Below are 20,224 nucleotides of genomic sequence, written 5' to 3'. Positions count from 1 at the left end.
TTCTAATCTTTAATTTGAATCTGAAAGCTGCTGTCAAGACTGATTCGTACTTTCACCTACATTTCTTCTTCGCTCTCAGCTTGACAATAACAGGGAGGGAAGAGTGGTTGGAAATCAGGAGAAACAGAATGGTATTCAAGCATCCATCACCACTATGGAGCTTTGCTGGCATCCCAGGGATTATCAAGCAGATGCCCTGATATTGCAGATTGTTTCCCATAAAAAAATGAACATGTGTGATTGGTGGATGTTTTGGAATGTGGGTGGCCCGTAGGAAAAAGGGAGAATTTGCTTTTGCATAGGGAAACCCCAGAGCTGGTTTTACTTCTTCTGTGGCAATGTGATTTATTCAGTAAAGTTAATGCTCTTGGTAAAAATAATGTCACAGGAGTTTCTTTTTCTGGATTTGCCTACTGAACAATTGACAGCTATACTTACAGAGACTCATCCATTTCAGCATACCAACCTTACCAAGAGTATCCATATCTTTTTGAGCTTCTATCTCAAGGATTCTTGTGCAATAACTTTCTTAACTTGTTGTTCAGGTGCTGCTCAACAAGAGAAGAAAGCTGACAACTGTAGAACTTGGTTATTTGCTTGCAAATAACATCATCACTGCCATACAAGTAACTCTTTAATAATTATATACTACAGTATCTGACTGCATACATAGTATTTATATTGTTAACTCCTAAAGTTGTCATGGTCTCAATTTATCTCAGACTTTGGCAGCTGTTCCATCCACAGTCAATATACTGCTTGGATAATATGATTTCATTTTAGGAATAATGCATGCTTTAGATCTCAGTTTTCAGTCACATATATACATATAAGACCATGAGTATAGCTTTAGCTTTACACTTTGATAACTGGAGCCAAATATCAATGATTTACTTTGTGAAGTCATATATACTGAGTAAGTTCCTATAATGATGGGAGAACCATGACTTAGTCTTAAGCACTCTTAAATAAGGAAAAAGTAAGTAATGCTTTATTAATTCATTATCTTAAGACCACATATATATTTGTTATTAGATTACACTTTTCAGTCATCCAAGTCTTAATTCTACACAGGAAAAAATATTAGTTTTAGTATAGTTTTATTATTAAACCAATAATGCCAAGGTACACCCACGCTACACCTATCCTCTGTGAGCTGCACTGGCTGCCTATTGGTCTCCGGACTCAATTCAAGGTGTTGGTTATCACCTTTAAAGCCCTACATGGCTTAGGGCCAGGATACCTTCGAGACCGCCTGCTGATACATACCTCCCAGTGACCAATAAGATCCCATAGATTGGGACTCCTTCGGGTTCCATTGGCCATACAATGTTGGCTGGCGGGCCCTCGGAGGAGAGCCTTCTCGGTGGTTGCTCCGACTCTTTGGAACCAGTTCCCCCCGGAAATCCAGACCATACCCACTCTGATGGCCTTCAGGAAAGCCGTAAAAACTTGCCTGTTCCGGCAGGCCTGGGGCTGTTGACCTCACTATTGAGGTCCGGCCCTGACTAGAATGAATTTATGATGGATGATTGTTGTTTTAAATTGTACTGTTTTTATGTTTTTTTATATTCTGGTTGTAAGCCGCCCGGAGTCCTTTGGGATTGGGCGGCATATAAAAGTTCTAAATAAATAATAAATTATTATTATTATTATTATACAATTGTATCACAGCGGCCAGTTGTTTTGCCAGATTTGGCATTGGTTACTAGTCGGGCCCCACCCAGGGGCCTAGGACGTCGTAACGTATTTTCGTAATATGTGTGCAGATCCAAGCAGTGCGGCTTTTTGCATTTGACTGATGGTGATTTTGTCAATTTTTAACTGTTTTAAATGTAATTCCAGTGCTTTTGGAATAGCACCCAGTGTGCCAATTACCACTGGAATTATCACTGCTGGTTTGTGCCATAGTCGTTGAATTTCGATTTTTAAGTCCTGGTATCTTGCGATTTTTTCATGTTCCTTCTCGGCGACCCTGCTATCACCTGGTATTGCGATGTCTATGATTGTGACCTTATTTTTCTCAACCAGTGTGATGTCTGGTGTATTATGCGCCAGTATTTTGTCGGTTTGTATACGGAAATCCCACAAGATCTTGACCATCTGATTTTCGGTGACTTTTTCAGGCTGATGTTCCCACCAGTTTGTTGCTGTTTTAATATTATAATTTTTGCACAAATTCCAATGGATCATTTGTGTTACTGAATTGTGCCGCAATTTATAATCAGTCTGCGCAATTTTTTTACAGCAGCTGAGTATGTGATCAACAGTTTCATCAGCTTCTTTGCAAAGTCTGCATTTGGCATCATCAGAGGATTTTTCGATTTTGGCCTTAATGGCATTTGTGCGGATAGCTTGTTCTTGCGCAGCCAGGATTAGTGACTCTGTTTCTTTCTTTAATGTACCTGTTGTTAACCATAACCAAGTTTGTTCACTGTCCACTTTATCTTTTATTTTTTCCAGAAATTGGCCATGCAGTGCTTTGTTCTGCCAACTCTCCATTCTTGATTTTATCACATCTTTTCTGTATTCTTGTTTCGTCTGTTGGGCCTTCAGTAGATTTTTGTTCTTTACTTCGATTAATAGATGTTCTTGACTTTCTTTTAAATAATCAGCCAGTGCATGTTTTTCTTCTTCAACTGTTTGCTTCACTTGTAATAATCCTCTGCCACCTGATTTTCGGGGCAGATACAGTCTATCAGTATCACCACGTGGATGTAAACTGTAGTGCATTGTCATTAGTTTCCTGGTTTTTCAGTCCAAAAGGTCCAAATCAGCTTGTGTCCAGTTAACTATACCAGTTGTGTATCTTATAACTGGTATTGCCCAGGTATTTATGGCCTTGATTGTATTTCCACCATTCAATTTAGATTTCAAAATTTTCCTAACTCTGTTGGTGTACTCTCGCCTGACAATAGTTTTTACTTCTCCATGCTTGATATTATCCAACTGCAGAATGCCTAAGTATTTGTAGGCTTCATTTTCATTGCATTTAATTAGTTGGCCATTGGGCATTTCAATTCCTTCACATGCAGTGATTTTGCCTCTTTTTATGGATACAGTGGCGCATTTTTCCATGCCAAACTGCATTGAAATATCGGTGCTGAATACTTGGACTGTATTTGTCAATGATTGAATTTCAATTTCTGACTTTCCATAGAGTTTCAAATCATCCATATAGCAATAGCAGTAGACTTATATACCGCTTCATAGGCCTTTCAGGCCTCTCTAAGCGGTTTACAGAGAGTCAGCATATTGCCCCCAACAATCTGGGTCCTCATTTTACCCACCTCGGAAGGATGGAAGGCTGAGTCAACCCTGAGCCGGTGAGATTTGAACCGCTGACCTGCTGATCTAGCAGTAGCCTGCAGTGCTGCTTTTAACCACTGCGCCACCTTGGCTCTTATAGTATATAGTAAATGCGAAATTTTTTCAGCTTCTTTGGCTGTTTGGTAGCCTAATTTCATTTTTTTTTAAGATTACTGATAGTGGGATCATTGCGATGATGAAGAGAAGAGGTGAAAGTGAATCACCCTGGAAAATTCCTCGCTTGATATTAACCATTCCGTAGATCTCATTCCCTACTGCCAACTCAGTTCTCCATTGTTTCATCGCCTTTTCAGTAAAGGTTGCAATATTTTTGCTAATGCCAGTTGTTTCTAAGCATTTTATGATCCAACTATGTGGCAGTGAGTCAAATGCCTTTTTGTAATCAATCCAGACCATATTCAAGTTCGTTTTTCTGTTCTTACAATTTTCTAATATCATTTTATCAATTAGCAGCTGATCTTTTGTGCCCCTGCTCCTTCTTTTGTTGCCTTTTTGCTCTACTGGCAAGATGTTGTTTGTTTCCAAATAATCCATCATGTTATCTGCAATAATGCCTGTGAGTAATTTGAAGGTTGTTGGCAAGCATGTTATTGGTCTGTAGTTTTCAGGTGTTGTTCCTTTAGTTGCATCTTTCTGAATCAAGTATGTTTTTCCAGTTGTCAACCATTCATCAATTTGGCCCTTTTGTAAAATTTCATTCAGTTGCCTGGCCAATATTGCATGTAAACTGGTCAGATATTTGAGCCAGAAACCATGTAATTGGTCCTTTCCAGGTGATGTCCAATTCTTTACCTTTTTAACTCGATTTTTGACCATCTCAGTTGTTATTTCTAATACTTGCATTTGTTTGTTGCCAATGCTTTTCTCAAAGTCATGTATCCACTTTGCTTCCTTGTTGTAGTCCTTTGCATTTTCCCACAATTCTTTCCAGAATTCAACTGTGGCCTGTTTTTCTGGTTTTTCACTTTTGGTGTCACCATTTACATTAAGACTTTGATAAAAACGCCGTTGGTCTGATCGAAATTGCTGATTTTGTTTATATTGGATGATTCGTGCCTCATATCTTTCAATTTTTCTAGCTGTTGCTGTTATCTGCTGTTTTACAATCTCTACAGCTTCATTGATGTTTCTTGTATCCAATCTATATCTCCTGATTAGCCGATCTATGATTTTGTTGTTTTTAAGCCGTTGCTCATGCATGTTCTTTAAGTTACTAGCATCTGCCCTTAATTTTTTTATTTTTTGTTCTAAACGGATTTTCCACTTTGGCTTTGATGCTTTTTCTGTTGTGTGACTAGGTACTTTAATTTTAATGCCTAGTTCATTAGTGACTATTACAGCTGCGCTGTACATTAACTGGTTTGTTTCCAAGATGGATCCTGGTTCAATTATTATTATTATTATTATTATTATTATTATTATTATTATTTCTGTTTAATGTAATATCGATTAGACTAATTGGTCTGAACTATCTCAGGGAGGTGTTTATACCTTCTAAGTCTTGTTAAGAAATTCCATTGAGGCTAATAGAATCTATGTTTTAATAATATATACTTTGTTATGATGTTTTCCATAATTAACAGGTGTCTTCTGTATTGTCAACATTAAATGATTTACTTCAATATTCTATTTAAAAAAAATTCTACAGCTTTTTCTCAATTTACATGGTTTTTATATGTTTGCGTGTTTCTTTCTTATCCTTCTTTTTTTCAAATGGTATCCAGAAATACAATTAAGATTCTTTTGATCAAAAAGAAGCATTCTCTGAAAGTCTCTTACTTGATCTTTTTGTCACGTCTTCACTGGGAAGTAGTCACAAGTAATGAAAACAGATTTGCAGGGACTGAGGTACTTGATAGCATCACAGGAATGGTGCAGAGATGAAGACACTTGAATGCAGAGTGCCTGTGGAAAAGATGAAAAGGATGTGGAGTTCAGCAAAACAGTACTTTTCTGTGTTGGCTTTTCTCTTGAAGTACGGAAAAAGTGGCAAGCAATTTCTCATCTCTGGGGATTTCAGGGTGGGAATAATTATGATAAGTATTGCCACAGTCACTTCATTTGCTCTCGTTCATAGCTATTGAGTGGCCCAGTGGAAATCACAAAACACAAAGATTGTACAAAGAATTAATCTATAATGTGGTTGCCATATTAATTTTAGAAATGACATAGCTAAACAAATATAAGAAACCTTATTACTAATATGTCTTGAGGCAGGAGTAGTGATACCTTTTTCTTATTTTTATAGATATGAGATTACTCTGTTTTAACAAATTTGACTGATAGGTAAATAATCATATAATGTTAAAGTTATTTGATGAATAATAAGCAAAGATACTTTGAGATAAATTTGTATCAGAAATATTTTTGATCCAGAGCACACCTATCTATATGTACAATTACACATTGTGAAAGGTTTCTTTTCAATTTGCTGCACATAACAGCATGTTTTGCATTGATTTCTGGGGAAGATATGGTAAGATATAAGAAACAGAAGTGCTTGCTGGTGTTTTTTAAGTTGAACCACAAAATAGATTCGTTTATTATAGGATTAAACATTTTTTTGCTGATACTGTAAAAGCTATTAGGCTTGAAACTTGGCATCTGTAATCTAACTGATGAAATCTATGATTGTTAATTCTAAAAACAGCTTGATAAAAATGGCCAACAAGTTTACAAGTTCAAGAATTATCTCAGAGTAAGCACAAGGCTACGTTTATCATTAACTAAAGTAGAGGTTCTGCAAGGATGATTCGAGCTCAGTGTAAACTCCATTACAGATCTCCGCTTACATAGCATTTAAAATGTAATAGAACTCTTAAGCTTGTACAATCTCAGTTTTAAATGCGAAACGCTGCCAAAAAACAGCAAAACTGAGGCAAGAAATTATGAGTTGGCCAACAACAGTAGCTGAATGAAACCTTTTAGACATCAGTTCAGATAGACACCTTAGTGCCAACCAACTCTGAGTTGACAAAGGTTGGGATTCTGGTTCTGAAAAATGATGTTTGAAGCCTTTATCACGCTATAAAAGAGAAGGTGAAGTGCACTATTCTTTTAAGAACTTCACGCCACAATTATTGTAATGATTTCCTATAGTCATTTCCTCCAGTTTGATTGATTGATATAAACATACCTAGCAAAAAATAATTATAGAGAAGTATTGTTGCAATTTACACTGATGAAATTTGATTACAGATTCAATTAACGTTATGGGATGCACTATTCAAAATTATGTTGCTGTACTACTTTGGATCTACTTCCTAATGTCCAAGTTATGGGCACAAAGTAAGTTGCAATATAAACACATGCAGTTATAACACAAATGGTGTATTTTTCTTTTTAATCTGTATACAAGAACTGGGATAAAAGTCAGAGCTAAATCAGTCTTCAACATTCCTGTTACTGTTTTTAGGCTACTTTAATGTTTTTAGGCTACTTTAATGTTGAGTTCAATGATTTTAGATTGCTTATGTACAAAAAATGAGATTTAACAAATCTTCATTTAGGCTTCAAGGTAAATAATACATATAAATATTCTAATGTTTAGCATAAGCTGGAGAAAACAAATAACAACAATATAGACCATACAGTACTACAACTTTTTGACAGTATCCAATCTGGGTCGGTCACCAGGGTCAGAGGGTTCTCTCTTCTTTTTGGATAGTGATAATACATAAAGAAGATATCATTTTAAAATGTTTTGAACAAAAATTAATGAAGTTTTACTAAAGCAATTTAATTCAAATATAATTTTGTTTGCATTTTATTTATTTTGTCATTTGATTTATTCATTTTGTCATTTTTAATAATGTTTTGTTTATTTCCAGCAGGTTTTGTGGCAGGATAATTTATTATTCATATATTGATTTGAATTTTGGCTGACTTATCATTTTTAGATTGCATAAATTTGTCTATTATCTCTTAAACATGGATTATTAATATTTTAGTGTTATTGCCCAATGTTAGTGTTAATTTGTATCTTTTTTATTGTTATGCACGTAATAATTATGACAGGCTTTAAGTTAATTAAAAATAAATACATAAAACATTTTTTGCCTTTATACAGAATAAACCTGCTAAAACCAATGGGATTGAAATTAGTATATTAATTCAATTCAAATTTACTATGATTAAGTTTGGATTAATGCATTGCTTCTAATTAAAAGAAAGATATAAAATTGTAATGACCAGTATCATTGATTTCCTGGAATACCTTAAGATATTTAAAGTTGTATTAACTTTCTCTTGTTACCTTATTATAAAATCCATTTTATAAATCAAAAATTATTATAAACAGGAAAAAAATCTATTAGTACATATTAGGAATAGTGAACCATTTATATGGCAGTTGCACAGGGTTTTTCTTTTTCAATCACTCTTACTTACTTCTTTTGAAGATTTATGTCCCCCCCCTGGAAATTCTGATGAGGAAGACTCAGAAGAAACAGGTAACATTTTAAAGATTGATTGATTCATTATCTGCCATCAAATCATCTTTGACTGCTAGGGACCACATAGATAGATTTTCTTCCTGACAGTCTGTCTCTAATCTGTTCTTCCATGTCTTCCAACTGTGCATTCATCTCTCTTGTAACTGAGTCCATTCACCTTGCTATTTGTTGCTTTCTTCTCTTTCTTTCCTCCTTCCTAGCATTAGAAATGTTTCTAGAGAGCTGGGTTTTTGCATAATGTGTTGGGAGTAGGATAATTTGATATTGGTTAGTTGTACCTCAAGTGGGAACTCTGGTTTATTTGTTGGATATTTGTTGGATATTGTAGGTGGCCAAGAAAATAAACCAATGGTTTATTGGTTTATTATTGGTTTATTTTCTTGGCCATCAACAAATTTATCAGGACTCTTCTCTAACACCAAAATTCAACCACAAATGTGTATTCACAGTCTTTTCAGTTCTGCACTATGCTGCGTAAAAATCTTTTTCCGACTTCCCAAATGCTTTGTCCCAAGGAAAAGGATGTTTTATCTTAATTTCAGGTTGATTTGGCATTTATTTTGCTGCCTTCTTCTGATTGTATTTGAATGGTGGAAAGTGGTGGAGACTGACAGAAAGCACTCTGAAGGTCACTTACAATTTTTTTCAAACTATTAGATCTCAGAAAATAAGGACTAAGGATTAAGTCACTCAAGCCATGTTATATGGTTTGATCAAATACAGAACATATTCTGATCAGTAGGTATGAAATTAACCTGAAACATGTCAAGGTACTTTTCTCCTTGAAAGAAACTGAAATTGAGAAATCTTAGACAAGATTCTTCCATCTGGACTAGTTACCGGATGTTTCTGGGTCCAATTCAAGGTACAGTTAGTTACCTATAAAACCCTATACAAAACCCCTGTATGGCTTGGTACTTGGTACCTGAGTGATTGCTTTTTTCATGAGCCTCTACCAATCCAACTAGGTCAAGCAGAAGGTGCATGCCGCCACTCCGGGCCCGGCCATATAGCCCACCGGCACTTTAAAGTGCATGCTGCCACCCCGGCCATACAACATGACCCGCTGTATGGCCAGAAGCCAGCGGGTCTATGGCGAGGCAGCGGCATGGCTTTAAAAAATAAAAATAAAAAAGTGCCAGCCCATGCACCAGCAGAGGCGGGTAAAACACACACACACACACACACACAAATTACTTATAATAAAACAAATTACAATTGCTTACAAATAATTTTGAATTCCTCCCCCCTGCCCCCTCCCTCGGACCCACATATCTTTTCCAGCTGTGTCAGAGGATTTCAACTCTCCTCTTGTCCTCCATGATGAAAATGTAAAAAGAAAAAGGCAACTTAGGCAAGAGTTGCTGCTGCCAGAGCAGGAGGCGAGAGAACCACGTGCCTCCTTTGCATAAGGAATTTTTCTCCTTTTACCCTTGTTTAACTCTGAGCAGGGGTTAAAAGGCAAAAAATTCCTTATGCAAAGGAGGTACGTAGTTCTCTCGCCTCCCCCTGCAGTTAGCACTAAGAAGAGTCATCCACTGTGACTCTGGCAGCAACTACCTCTGCCTTTTTCCTTTTAATTTTTCTTTTCTTTTCATCATGACACTGGTGAGGCCCTGCCTCCCCTGCCTCCCCTGATTGCACATCCCTGCATTCCTATTGTGTCTTAGTATCTGCTTGAGGGTAGGGAACTGTGGTTCTGAGTTTCGGTTTCCCTTAAGATTTCTATTTCTCTTTTAGGGGAAATATAATATTCTGCTTTTTAAAACATTTCCCAAAGTATTTCATTCTTCTAGGAGAAGGGTGGGTTCTAACGTCTTACAGTTTTATTATTGAAAAAGGTCAGGCAAGAGAATCTCTAAATAAAATCTGCAGACAGTTTTTATTACACAAATGTCATGTTTTATTTTTCATTATGATCAACCAGATTATGCATACGATGAAGACAAATGTATAAATTATATAATACAAAATATCCATAATGAGCAGATGAAGATCTTGTGGGATCCTATAGAAAGTTTTATTGGCAGGAACTTTATGGTATTTTATAGGTGAGTATTATTGAAAGAGTATCATTGAAAGAATTTAATAATAAATAAATAAATTTGACTTCCTTTGAATTATTAAGTTTAATGCTAGAGATTTCTTTGAAAAGTTAGGGTTTTAAAAACAATGCATATGGTGGTATTATTCATTATTTTCCCTCATTCTTTTGTTTTTTCCTAGAAGAATATTTTTACTGCTAGGCCTCCATTTTTCATTCTTTTAAATCCTTTAGAGCTTTTACACAATGATATTGATATGATGGGACTCTCAGACATTTACTTACATTTTATTTAAAACAAAAAAATGGAGCAGCAGACACATCATTAATTTAATTTCAATGGCATAATTTTGCGCTAGGACCACAGAAGACTGACCTTGATGTAAATGGAACTGAATGGAATAAATAAATAAAGAAATGTGTCTTTAAAAAAAACCTCTCTGAATTGTGACACTAATTAGTGAATACTAATTTGACTTCCACAAATATCCATTGTTAATTCTAGTTTGAAAAAAGTCCAGATACAATTTTTATCTCGTTGGCTAAACATTCTGTATTTTTGACACTTCCACTAACTTAAAATCTAAGTATGATGAGACCAATACTATTGATCTCACTGGATCTTCTTTAATGCACAGGTCTAACACTCTGTTCAGAACTATCTGAAAATCCGACTATATTTTTGTAGTACTAACAAGAATGCAATATTATGTACCAATGATGGGCAAATAGATGCTGAAAAAATGTACAAATAGGACACCAGGAATGGCAGCTTGCAAACACCCATCCTGTGGGGAAAAAAATTAAGACTTGCATACAGGTAGTCCTTGACTTACAACCATTCATTTAGCGATAATTCAAAGTTACAACAGCAGTGAAAAAAATGGCTTGCAACTGGTTTCGTATTTACAACTGTCACAACATCCCCTTGGTTATCTGATCAAAACTTGAGCACTTGGCAACCAGCTTGTATTTATGACTGTTGCTGTATCGCGAGATCATGTGATTGCCATTTGAGACCTTCTCAGTTGGTGTCTAACAAGCAAAATCAATGGGAAAAACTCAATTCATTTAACAATCCCATGATTCACATAACAACTGCATTGATTTGCTCACTACCCTTGGCAAAAAAGGATCATAAAATCAGATGCAACTTAACAACTTAACAACCACTTTGCTTAGTAACAGAAAGTCTGATTCTCAATTATGATTGTAAGTTGGGGAGTACCTATACAGCATTCTATTGGAGGAATGAAAGTGCTGCTGAGAGAGGCAGTGGAAAAAATAATCAAGTTTATCCACTATGGCCATTATTATATCTTTAAAAGAACCTAGTGATTGTGTTGGTTTTGCATAAATATTGTGAGATGGCTTGAGGACAGGGCTTCATTTACAGAGTCAAAGCCATCACTGTCTTGACAACTTTGGTCTCCCTGTGGACATCCCTAGTAATTGCACTTTATGTACTGTTTTTGCACTTAAATTGAAAAGCTCGTTACTGCTGAATTTTTGTTGCCTTAGAAAACAGATGAAGTAGCTGTTATCCCCACTGATTTTGCTTTCACATGTTTATTATACTACAGATCTGTAAACTGTCCTGACAGTTGGAAACACAATATTGGATTTTTGTTTTCCTTTTCTCCTCCTCTCTGCAGGATTTTATTCTAAGGATAAATGTTAGCAATTTGCATGTAAGAATGGTGTGTAGTCAAAGGAATCTCTGGTGATTGCAGTTCTGTGGTTGTGTGGGTTTTCCCCACTACACCGGAGACATTATATGTCATGCAGAATGTGGTTCAAAAGGTTACCATATTCAAACTTAACCTCTGAAACATGCTTATATGGTGCTGTTGAGCAGTAAGGATTTCATTGGCAGAGAAAATTAACAGTACCAGCTGTAACAATAAGAATATATGCAGAACACTTGAATATCATTGTACCTCCCTGGCATTTTGCTGCTATTGCCATTTTTTTAAAGAAGAGAACAGATGGAAACTTTTGTGAATCTAAGAAGTCCATCCTTCTCAAATATTTAAGTCAGTCAGCATTGACTTTTCATATTTCAAAAAGGCTGACAATAGCACAAGGAATTGGCTTTATTTCCCCCTATCTTTTCTTTTATGCAAGTTAACATTGTTGAATCTATATTATTTCACTGTAGAAACTGAATTTTATTGATTAAATAGCTGATTTTAATATGATTTGAGCATACCAAACTGAACGAAGATTTCAATATTGAGAGAGAGAGAGAAAGACATAGACATAAATATAGACATAAACATATCTGTGCAAATTCTCAATGAATTGCTTAGTATTCTTTACTTAGCCTATAAAACCTTAAAAAACTACTTGGCCTACAAAATCTTGGCCTACCAAAACAGAGAACTTGTATTTCAGGGTGGGAAAAAGCTAATTCTTTCAGATGGCATGGAATTTCTTATGTTTATTCCTTGGGCAATAGAGAAATCAACATTTGCTGCAAAATAATAGGAATATTTTGTAGGATAGAGAATAGAGTATTTTCAAAACAGGAATATTCTAAAAATATTCATTTCTGTGATTCTCAAAAGATAATTTTGTATGATACCAGAGGCCAGGATCTCTTTCTTATGGTCACACCTAAACTGCAGTCATATTACCATTTAATATTGTTATTTCAATTTTAGATTTGACAAACAGAATTGGAAGCAGTGTGCCCAGTATGTCCATGATCGTGGATACAAAACTGGTTGTATTTTTAAAATTGAAGGACGTGAATTTGATATTTCTATCAGAGATACAAATGGGACAAAGGAATTTTACCAGGATTTTAAACAGGAGAGCATGAAATTCTGTAAGTCTATATTTTTATCTATTAGAAATCCATTGAAATGGCCTTAAATTTAATTTTGGAGTACTTGGCATTTGATATAATTGTAATTGCATGAATAGTAGCATTTGTAATTTGATCTCATATTTCATAGGAAAAATATGGTAAGCAGTCATAAGAATGTGACTTAATTGCTGGATTAATTTAAAAATTTCTCAGTTCTTCACTGAGTTGGAAATGATTGAGTTTTTAATGAGTTCTTGTTACTCAAGAAAATTTGAGGTAGTGTAAGAAAATTCATTAAAATAACCTTTTCCCCCTTTAAAGCAGTGGTCCCCAACCTTTATGACCGGCAGGGATGGAGGTGGGCAGTGTATGTGCATAGGGAAGCAATGAATTTATGTGCGCAACCTAATCCATCACATGCACAAATTTTGTGCTCCCCTGCTGCTTGCGTGACTGATCATCTCTGAGAAATTGCTAGATCTGTCCTTTCACAATAAGTAAAACTGAAATCTGAATAATATCTTTCCCAGTGGCTACAATTTTGAAGGGCTGAAGGTTCCTAGGAATGTAGGGCTCTTATGAACTAGATGAAGAAAATTTAAGTTTAATTCTTGACTGTAGAAAGGTATTCCTAAGTGAGACAAAATGGGAAGAAAGGATTACCAGCCACCTGGAATACAATTTTGAAGGAAAAAGTGGGAGAGAAATCTAATAATGAATATTTTCCTTGACTTCCTTTAGACATCACTCAATTTAACCTGTTGCCTACTCATGCCCTACAAACAAGAAATTGTGGTTTTTTTGTATTTCCTTGTAATACCTGATAAAATACTGATTTTTCAGCAGCTTTATAACATCCTGCTTCAGCATCAGGGCTTCCTTTAAAAAAAGAATTTTTAAACATAACCAAGAGAACATACCACAGAGAAATCATCAATTTAAAAAAGTTAATGAGCTGCAAATATTATTAACCTACTTTTGCTCCTATCTTATATTCCCAGTAGACGTAATACTGCCCTATCAGATCACCTGCAACATTCTGGATTTTTAAATTTTGTAGTAAAACCTGGTGCCTTATATATTTAAATGATTATTATAATCCATATACATAAAAATATTAATGTATAAACAAAAGGGACTTTTACAAAAATTATTAAACATTTGGATTCTTGCAATGTAATAAGCATTAAAAAATTAAAAGCAAATTTGTGAGCATCTAGAAAAATTGCAATCTGTACTAATTATTTTCATCTTTTCCAGTGAAGCCCAAATCTCCTCAAAATGTAACTTTCCTCTGGAAACATGACAAAGTGATCATAGAATATAAGCCACCTTTTCTTCTAAATTGTTTTAAATTGGAATTTCAGTACAAGAGTGAACTTGATGAAGATTGGGTATGTGTAATATGGATTTTTTTGTAACATAGATTCAAAGGTAAAGGGGATGAGGATGTTGAAAAGCAGTTAACCTATATTTAAAGTCTGTTATATGCAACAGATACAGAACTGTTCTCTGTTGAAATGGACAGCAGGACGTGGAATGACAGATTGAAATGAAATGGAAAGATGCATTAAGGGTTAACATGCTAAATGCTGCTAAATTTAGCATGTTGCTAAATGCCAGGTCTGTGGTTCACAAGGCTCCCCTTGTCCAGGACTTAATTTTAGACGAGGGGGCAGACCTGGCATGTATTACTGAAACCTGGCTGGGCCTGGAGGGAGGAGTCCCCCTCACCGAAATGTGCCCAGAGGGTTTTCAGGTGCTTCACCAGCTGCGACCCCAAAGAAGGGGTGGGGGAGTGGCCGTTGTTATCCGAGAGTTGTTAGTTCCTCGTAGGACCCCTGCTTCGGAGCTTGTTGGGTGTGAGTCCTTGCTGGTGAAGTTGGATCTGGGGGGGTCAAGTGGGCATGCTGCTAACGTACCTGCCTCCCAACAGCATTGCAGCAGCCCTCCCCTTGCTCCTCAAGTCAGTAGCCGAGCTGGCAGTTGAGTTTCCCAGGTTTATGGTGCTGGGGGATTTCAACTTGCCTTCGCTCGGTGAGCACTCTGATGGGGCGCAAGAGTTCATGGCTTCCATGACAGCCATGGGCTTGACCCAAGTAATTCGGGACCCGACCCACTCAGCGGGTCACACACTTGACCTCGTATTCCTTTTGGAGCAGTGGAGTTGTGATCTTGGTCTGAGGGGCATCGAGATCCTGCCCCTGTCATGGTCAGACCACTGCCTACTGAGGCTTGACTTTCGGAGGCCAATCCCCCACTGTAGGGAGGAGGAACCAATTAGGTGGTTCCACCCCAGGCGCCATATGAACCCTATGGGCTTTCAGATGGAGCTTGGTGTTATACCTGATACTCTTGCCCGCAATTCGGTTGGGACTCTGGTCGCTGCTTGGAACTCGGCAGCGGCAGGGGCCCTTAACTGGATTGCGCCTCTACGGCCGATCTGCAGCAGTGGATCCAGGAGGGCTCCTTGGTTTACTGAGGAACTCTGGGAGATGAAGCACCAAAAGAGACGCCTAGAACGCCGCTGGAGAGCCAGTAAGTCCATGTCAGACCGAGCCTCATTAAAATCTTGCATCAGAGCCTACCTCCGGGCTATCCGGACATCAAAAAGAACTCATATTGCTGCTCTGATAGCTTCCGCTGAGTCACGCCCAGCCGCCTTGTTTAGGATAGCCCGTTCCCTCCTTAAAGGGAGGGATATGGGCACTCCCTTGCAAGGTAAGGCTGAGGAGTTCGGTCAATTCCTCGCGGATAAAGTGGCTCGGCTTTGGGCAAACCTGGACTCCAATTGCGCAGAGCCAGCCGAGGTACCGAGGGAGGGTCTTGAGCGCCATCGTTGGATTGATTTTCAGTGTGTTACCCCTGAGGAAGTGGACAAGGCCATCGGAGCAGTGAGTGCCTCCACTTGTGTACTGGACCCGTGTCCATCCTGGCTGGTCGCAAACAGCAGGGAGGTGACACGGGGCTGCATCCAGGCGATTGTGACCGTGTCTCTTTGGGAAGGGTCTTTTCCCCCCTTTAAAGGAGGCAGTGATGAGACCCCTACTGAAGAGACCGTCCTTGGATCCAGCCGTTTTAAATAACTATCGTTCAGTCTCCAACCTCCCCTTTGTTGGGAAGGTTGTTGAGAAAGTGGTGGCCTCTCAGCTCCGTCGGTCCTTGGAGGAAACCGATTATCTAGACGCCTTCCAATCTGGTTTCAGGCCTGGCTACAGCACGGAAACTGCTTTGGTCACACTGACCGATGATCTCTGGAGAGCCAGAGACGGGGGCTGTGCCTCTGTTCTGGTTCTCCTGGACCTCTCAGCAGCCTTCGATACCATTGACCATGGTATCCTTCTGTGGCGGTTGCGAGGGGTGGGAGTGGGAGGCACCGTTCTTCGGTGGTTCTCCTCCTACCTCTCGGGCAGGTCGCAGTCGGTGTTGGTTGGAGGACAGAGGTCGACCCCTAGCCCCTTAATTATGGGGTGCCACAGGGGTCGGTCCTGTCCCCCCTCCTGTTCAACATTTACATGAAGCCTCTGGGAGAGATCATCCGACGGCACAGGATAGGATACCACCAATATGTGGACGATACTCAATTGTATCTGTCCGCCCCGTGCCAACTCAGTGAAGCAGTTGACGTGATGTGCCAGTGCCTGGAGGATGTGAGAGTCTGGATGGGGGTGAACAGACTGGCTCTCAATCCTGACAAGACCGAGTGGCTTGTGTTTTTTCCTCCCACAAATTGGCTTAGTATTCCATCTCTCAGGCTGGGGGGTGAAATTATATGCCCCTCAGAGATGGTGCGCAATTTGGGAGTCCTCCTGGACCCACAGCTGACTTTAGATCATCAGTTGTCGGCTGTGACCAGGGGGGCATTTGCCTGGTGCACCAATTGCGTCCCTACCGGAATCGGGAGGATCTTACAACAGTCACTCATGCCCTCGTGACCTCAAGACTGGACTACTGCAATGCGCTCTACATGGGGCAGCCCTTGAAGAGTGTTCAGAGACTCCAGCTGGTCCAGAATGCAGCCGCACAAGCGATTGTGGGTGCACCCCGGTACACCCACATTACACCTATCCTCCGCGAGCTGCACTGGCTACCTATTGGTCTCCGGATACGTTTCAGGGTGCTAGTTATTACTTATAAAGCCCTACATGGTATTGGACCTGGGTACTTGAGAGACCGCCCTCTGCCGATTACCTCCCACAGACCTCCCATTACCTCCCATTCGATCCCACAGATTAGGCCTCCTCCATATTCCATCTGCCGGCCAATGTCGGCTGGTGACTACTCGGAGGAGGGCCTTCTCTGTGGCTGCCCCGGCCCTTTGAAATGAGCTCCCCATGGAGATTCGGACCCTCTCCACCCTTTGGGCCTTCCGGACGGCCGTGAAGACCTGGCTGTCCCAGCAAGCCTGGGGTTGAGTCCCCCCCCCTACTCGAATTTACTGTGTCTGTTGTGCTTTTAAATTGTTCGTATTGTCTGATTGTCTTTGTCTTACTTTTTGTAATTTCCCCTCCCTTGGCTTTTGTTCAGCCACCCTGAGTCCCTTCGGGGAATAGGGCGGCTTACAAATTGAATAAACTCCAATTCCAACTCCAACATCAGGGGTGGGTTTCAAAAATATTTTAGAACCTCTTCTATAGATGTGTCCTGCTTTGTGGGAGTGGCTTGCCGGCCATGTAACTGGGTAGGAGTGGCTTGCCAGCCATGTGACCGGGTGGGAGTGGCCAATTTGTAAAATATGGTGAAACTCACTTAACAACGCTCTTGCTTAGCAACCAAAATGTTGGTTCAGAAACTCTGGCATTTGAAGCATGCAAGTCTTAAAGCTGTGAAGTTGCAAGACCCTTGCACCCCTAACCCTTTAGAAAAAAAACCCCAGGGGTGTTCAAACTTGACAGCTTTAAGACTTGTGGACTTCAATTACCAGAATTCCTCCTCTCACTCTTCATCTTGATGATATGCGGACGGGCGGGGAGAGGGAGCTGGAACCGATTCTAAACGGCACTGTAGATTTGTGGAACCTCTTCTATAGAAGAGGTTAGAACTGGCAGGAACCCACCTCTGGTGAATATTAGGAGGAATTTCGGGATTCTATAGAAGCAGAATAGTTTGCCTAGGATACTGGTGAACATTCACTTTTCTGAAGAATTTCTAAAGGATTGGAATTCAAATTCTACCTGCCAGGGATATTTTAGTAGTAGATTGCTACATTGATTGGAGCTTGTGAGTAGAAGATTACCTGGTGTCTTCTAGCTCATATGTTCCAAAATTCTATGAGGTTTCATAGTAATGTAATAAATCTCATAATGATTTTTTGGGGTTATTACAGTGATCATAAAAAATCCCCATAGATTTGCAAATTGTTACCCAGATACTTCTTCTTAATGTAAAACTACAAAGATGGAAACTTAAAATAAAAATTGTGCTTAATTGTTTTATGGTCTATAATTCTCATTAGGTTTTGAATTGTGGTGCAAATGACTGAATTATAAATGAGACTGATGAAGAACTTAACATTTTACATTACTGGCATCTGACACAGAGTGAATCTTTCTAATAATCTGCTTATTTCAAAAGGCATTGCTATATTATCTCAGTTTTTTCACATATCTACCAGGAAATGTATACAGTGAACAAAATTAATAATGACTGCCACTCTTGCCATTCAGTTTAGGAAAAATGAAAGCTGCAAGTTTGAAATACAAGGTTTGGATCCAGAGAAGTGCTATTCCTTCCAGTTTAGAGCAAGATTCTCCTGCAGTAGTTCTCCTTACTCAAGTGAATGGGGACCAAACATTCATTGGAAAAATGGCAGTTCTATAGGTAAAAATTGCTAAATATTACTTCCCTGTTATCATTCTCCCTCAATAATTATTTGATGTTTAATATTTATTTATGTACACAAATGTATAATTACCAGGGTCATAGTCTCAGCCTTGCGAGGTACTCCAGACAACAGGCACACAAAGAAATTCTCTTCCAATGTAATACCTTTGCAATACTAGAATAGACCTAAAGGTTAGGAAGAGGATGTTGCTTGTAGCCCTTTAGTGTGTCCATATCTTTCTTCAAGCTTTCAATTCATGTGAGTAGCAATCTGGAGTGGCTTGGCAATTGAGATGTATTACAAATTCTGTGGATAGGCTGCAAATCTGTTGCTCCTTAGTCTCCTTATTTGTGCCATGTAAACTGGGTTTTCTGAATGGCAGAGGGACTTACTCCAGAGAGAAAAAGGGTGGATCTCTCTTTTTTTTTACAAAATTAATTACATAAACACATCAGTGGTGGGTTCCGGATCCCGTTCCAACTGGTACAGTTGAAAAGGGGCCGGTGTCGTCCACATGGACATGTGCAGCATGTGCGCACATGCATGCAGTGCGCGCATGCATTGTACCTGCCAGCGACACCTCCGCAAGCCTCTGCGATGCTCCAGCTGCTAGGCGGAATGTCATGCATGTGTGCGGAAGCACCAAAGGCTTTAAAGGACAGGTAAGGAGCTCAGGTGGGCGGGTGGGCCCTCCAGAGCACTGTACCGGAACAGTACCTGGTGTTCCAGGCAGGCTCCGGTACACCCGTACTGTGGCGCACCACCTGCAACCCACCACTGAAGCACATGTAATATTTACTCTGAACCACATTCGATAATGAGGTGCCTTCAGTTTTCAGTTTGGAAAATCATTTTGCAAGTCTCGGTATTCAACTGCAAGCTAGTAATAAAATGCAGTTGAATATATACTCATGTTATTTGGGTGACAAAACAACCCAAACATGAACTAAGAGCAAATGCTTTCAGGTTGAAGCCTTATTTTTGTAGCTACAGCAATAGCTGTGATGAGGCATCCTTAAGGTCACTTCAGGTTTCTTTTTTATCATATATCTTTACCAGAATATTTCTAGTGAAATACAAAATGTATTACCATGAAATTTTAACATGGCAATATTAAGACTGGTGTACATTGAAGATCCTCTATAAAGCCTTTTCAGGTTTTATTCTTTTTTAGAAGACAATATTTGCAAAAAATATACCTAAACAGAACTGATGTTTCTTTTGTTAATCCCTTAAAGAATACTTTCAACATTTTGTCTATGTGTGCCTGTGTCTGCATTTGTGTGTGATTTCCCTAAGATTCCTGTGAAGCTGATGACTTCAATCCAGATTTAAATATTATTCTCCAATCAAGTTTGGTGATGGCTGGCCTCCTAATCATGACGGCCATTCTGCTTTATATCTGCAGGCTGAAGAAGTATGTGATGCTTATTTTTATAACTCTTTGTCAATTACTGTAACAATGCCTTTTATTATGATTATAAAACCTAAGCAATTATGGAGATCAATGGGAAGCAAATGTATGTTGCACTGTCTTGAATCTCCCTTTCCCAGGAAATGTCACTTTTAAACTGAATGCATTATTCCACTAAGATACCCATTGTGGTATGCATATTTTGGGTTGAGAAATATTTGAAGGATAACCATGTCCCAAGATTCATATCAGGCTAGGAATTGTGAATTAGGCCAGTTTGTTCAAAAACAGATGAAATAAAGTAATTTTTGAAAGAGGAATTATTTTGAACACAGTGCAAAAA

At 38.7% G+C, this 20,224-nt stretch overlaps 1 protein-coding gene across 1 annotated transcript in view; it reads left to right on the top strand.

The window, feature by feature from the left end:
• The first annotated feature begins 6,542 nt into the window (after positions 1 to 6,542).
• The window catches only part of CRLF2 (cytokine receptor like factor 2), a 47,559-nt gene continuing 33,877 nt past the window's right edge, over positions 6,543 to 20,224 (top strand). Inside the window, exons 1-7 of the mRNA XM_087726770.1 lie at positions 6,543 to 6,618; positions 7,731 to 7,781; positions 9,712 to 9,835; positions 12,495 to 12,661; positions 13,904 to 14,037; positions 18,310 to 18,463; positions 19,767 to 19,884. Of these exons, the coding sequence (XP_087582896.1) occupies positions 6,543 to 6,618; positions 7,731 to 7,781; positions 9,712 to 9,835; positions 12,495 to 12,661; positions 13,904 to 14,037; positions 18,310 to 18,463; positions 19,767 to 19,884 (824 nt within the window). The remainder of the gene's footprint in view (positions 6,619 to 7,730; positions 7,782 to 9,711; positions 9,836 to 12,494; positions 12,662 to 13,903; positions 14,038 to 18,309; positions 18,464 to 19,766; positions 19,885 to 20,224) is intronic.

This window comes from Thamnophis sirtalis, unplaced genomic scaffold, assembly GCF_051295495.1.
Source record: "Thamnophis sirtalis isolate CommonGarterSnake01/CBP01778 unplaced genomic scaffold, rThaSir2_p1.2 scaffold_12, whole genome shotgun sequence".
NCBI classification, from domain to species: domain Eukaryota; kingdom Metazoa; phylum Chordata; class Lepidosauria; order Squamata; family Natricidae; genus Thamnophis; species Thamnophis sirtalis.
Note: the sequence above shows the minus strand (reverse complement) of the source record. Positions and strands in the feature narration are given on the sequence as shown.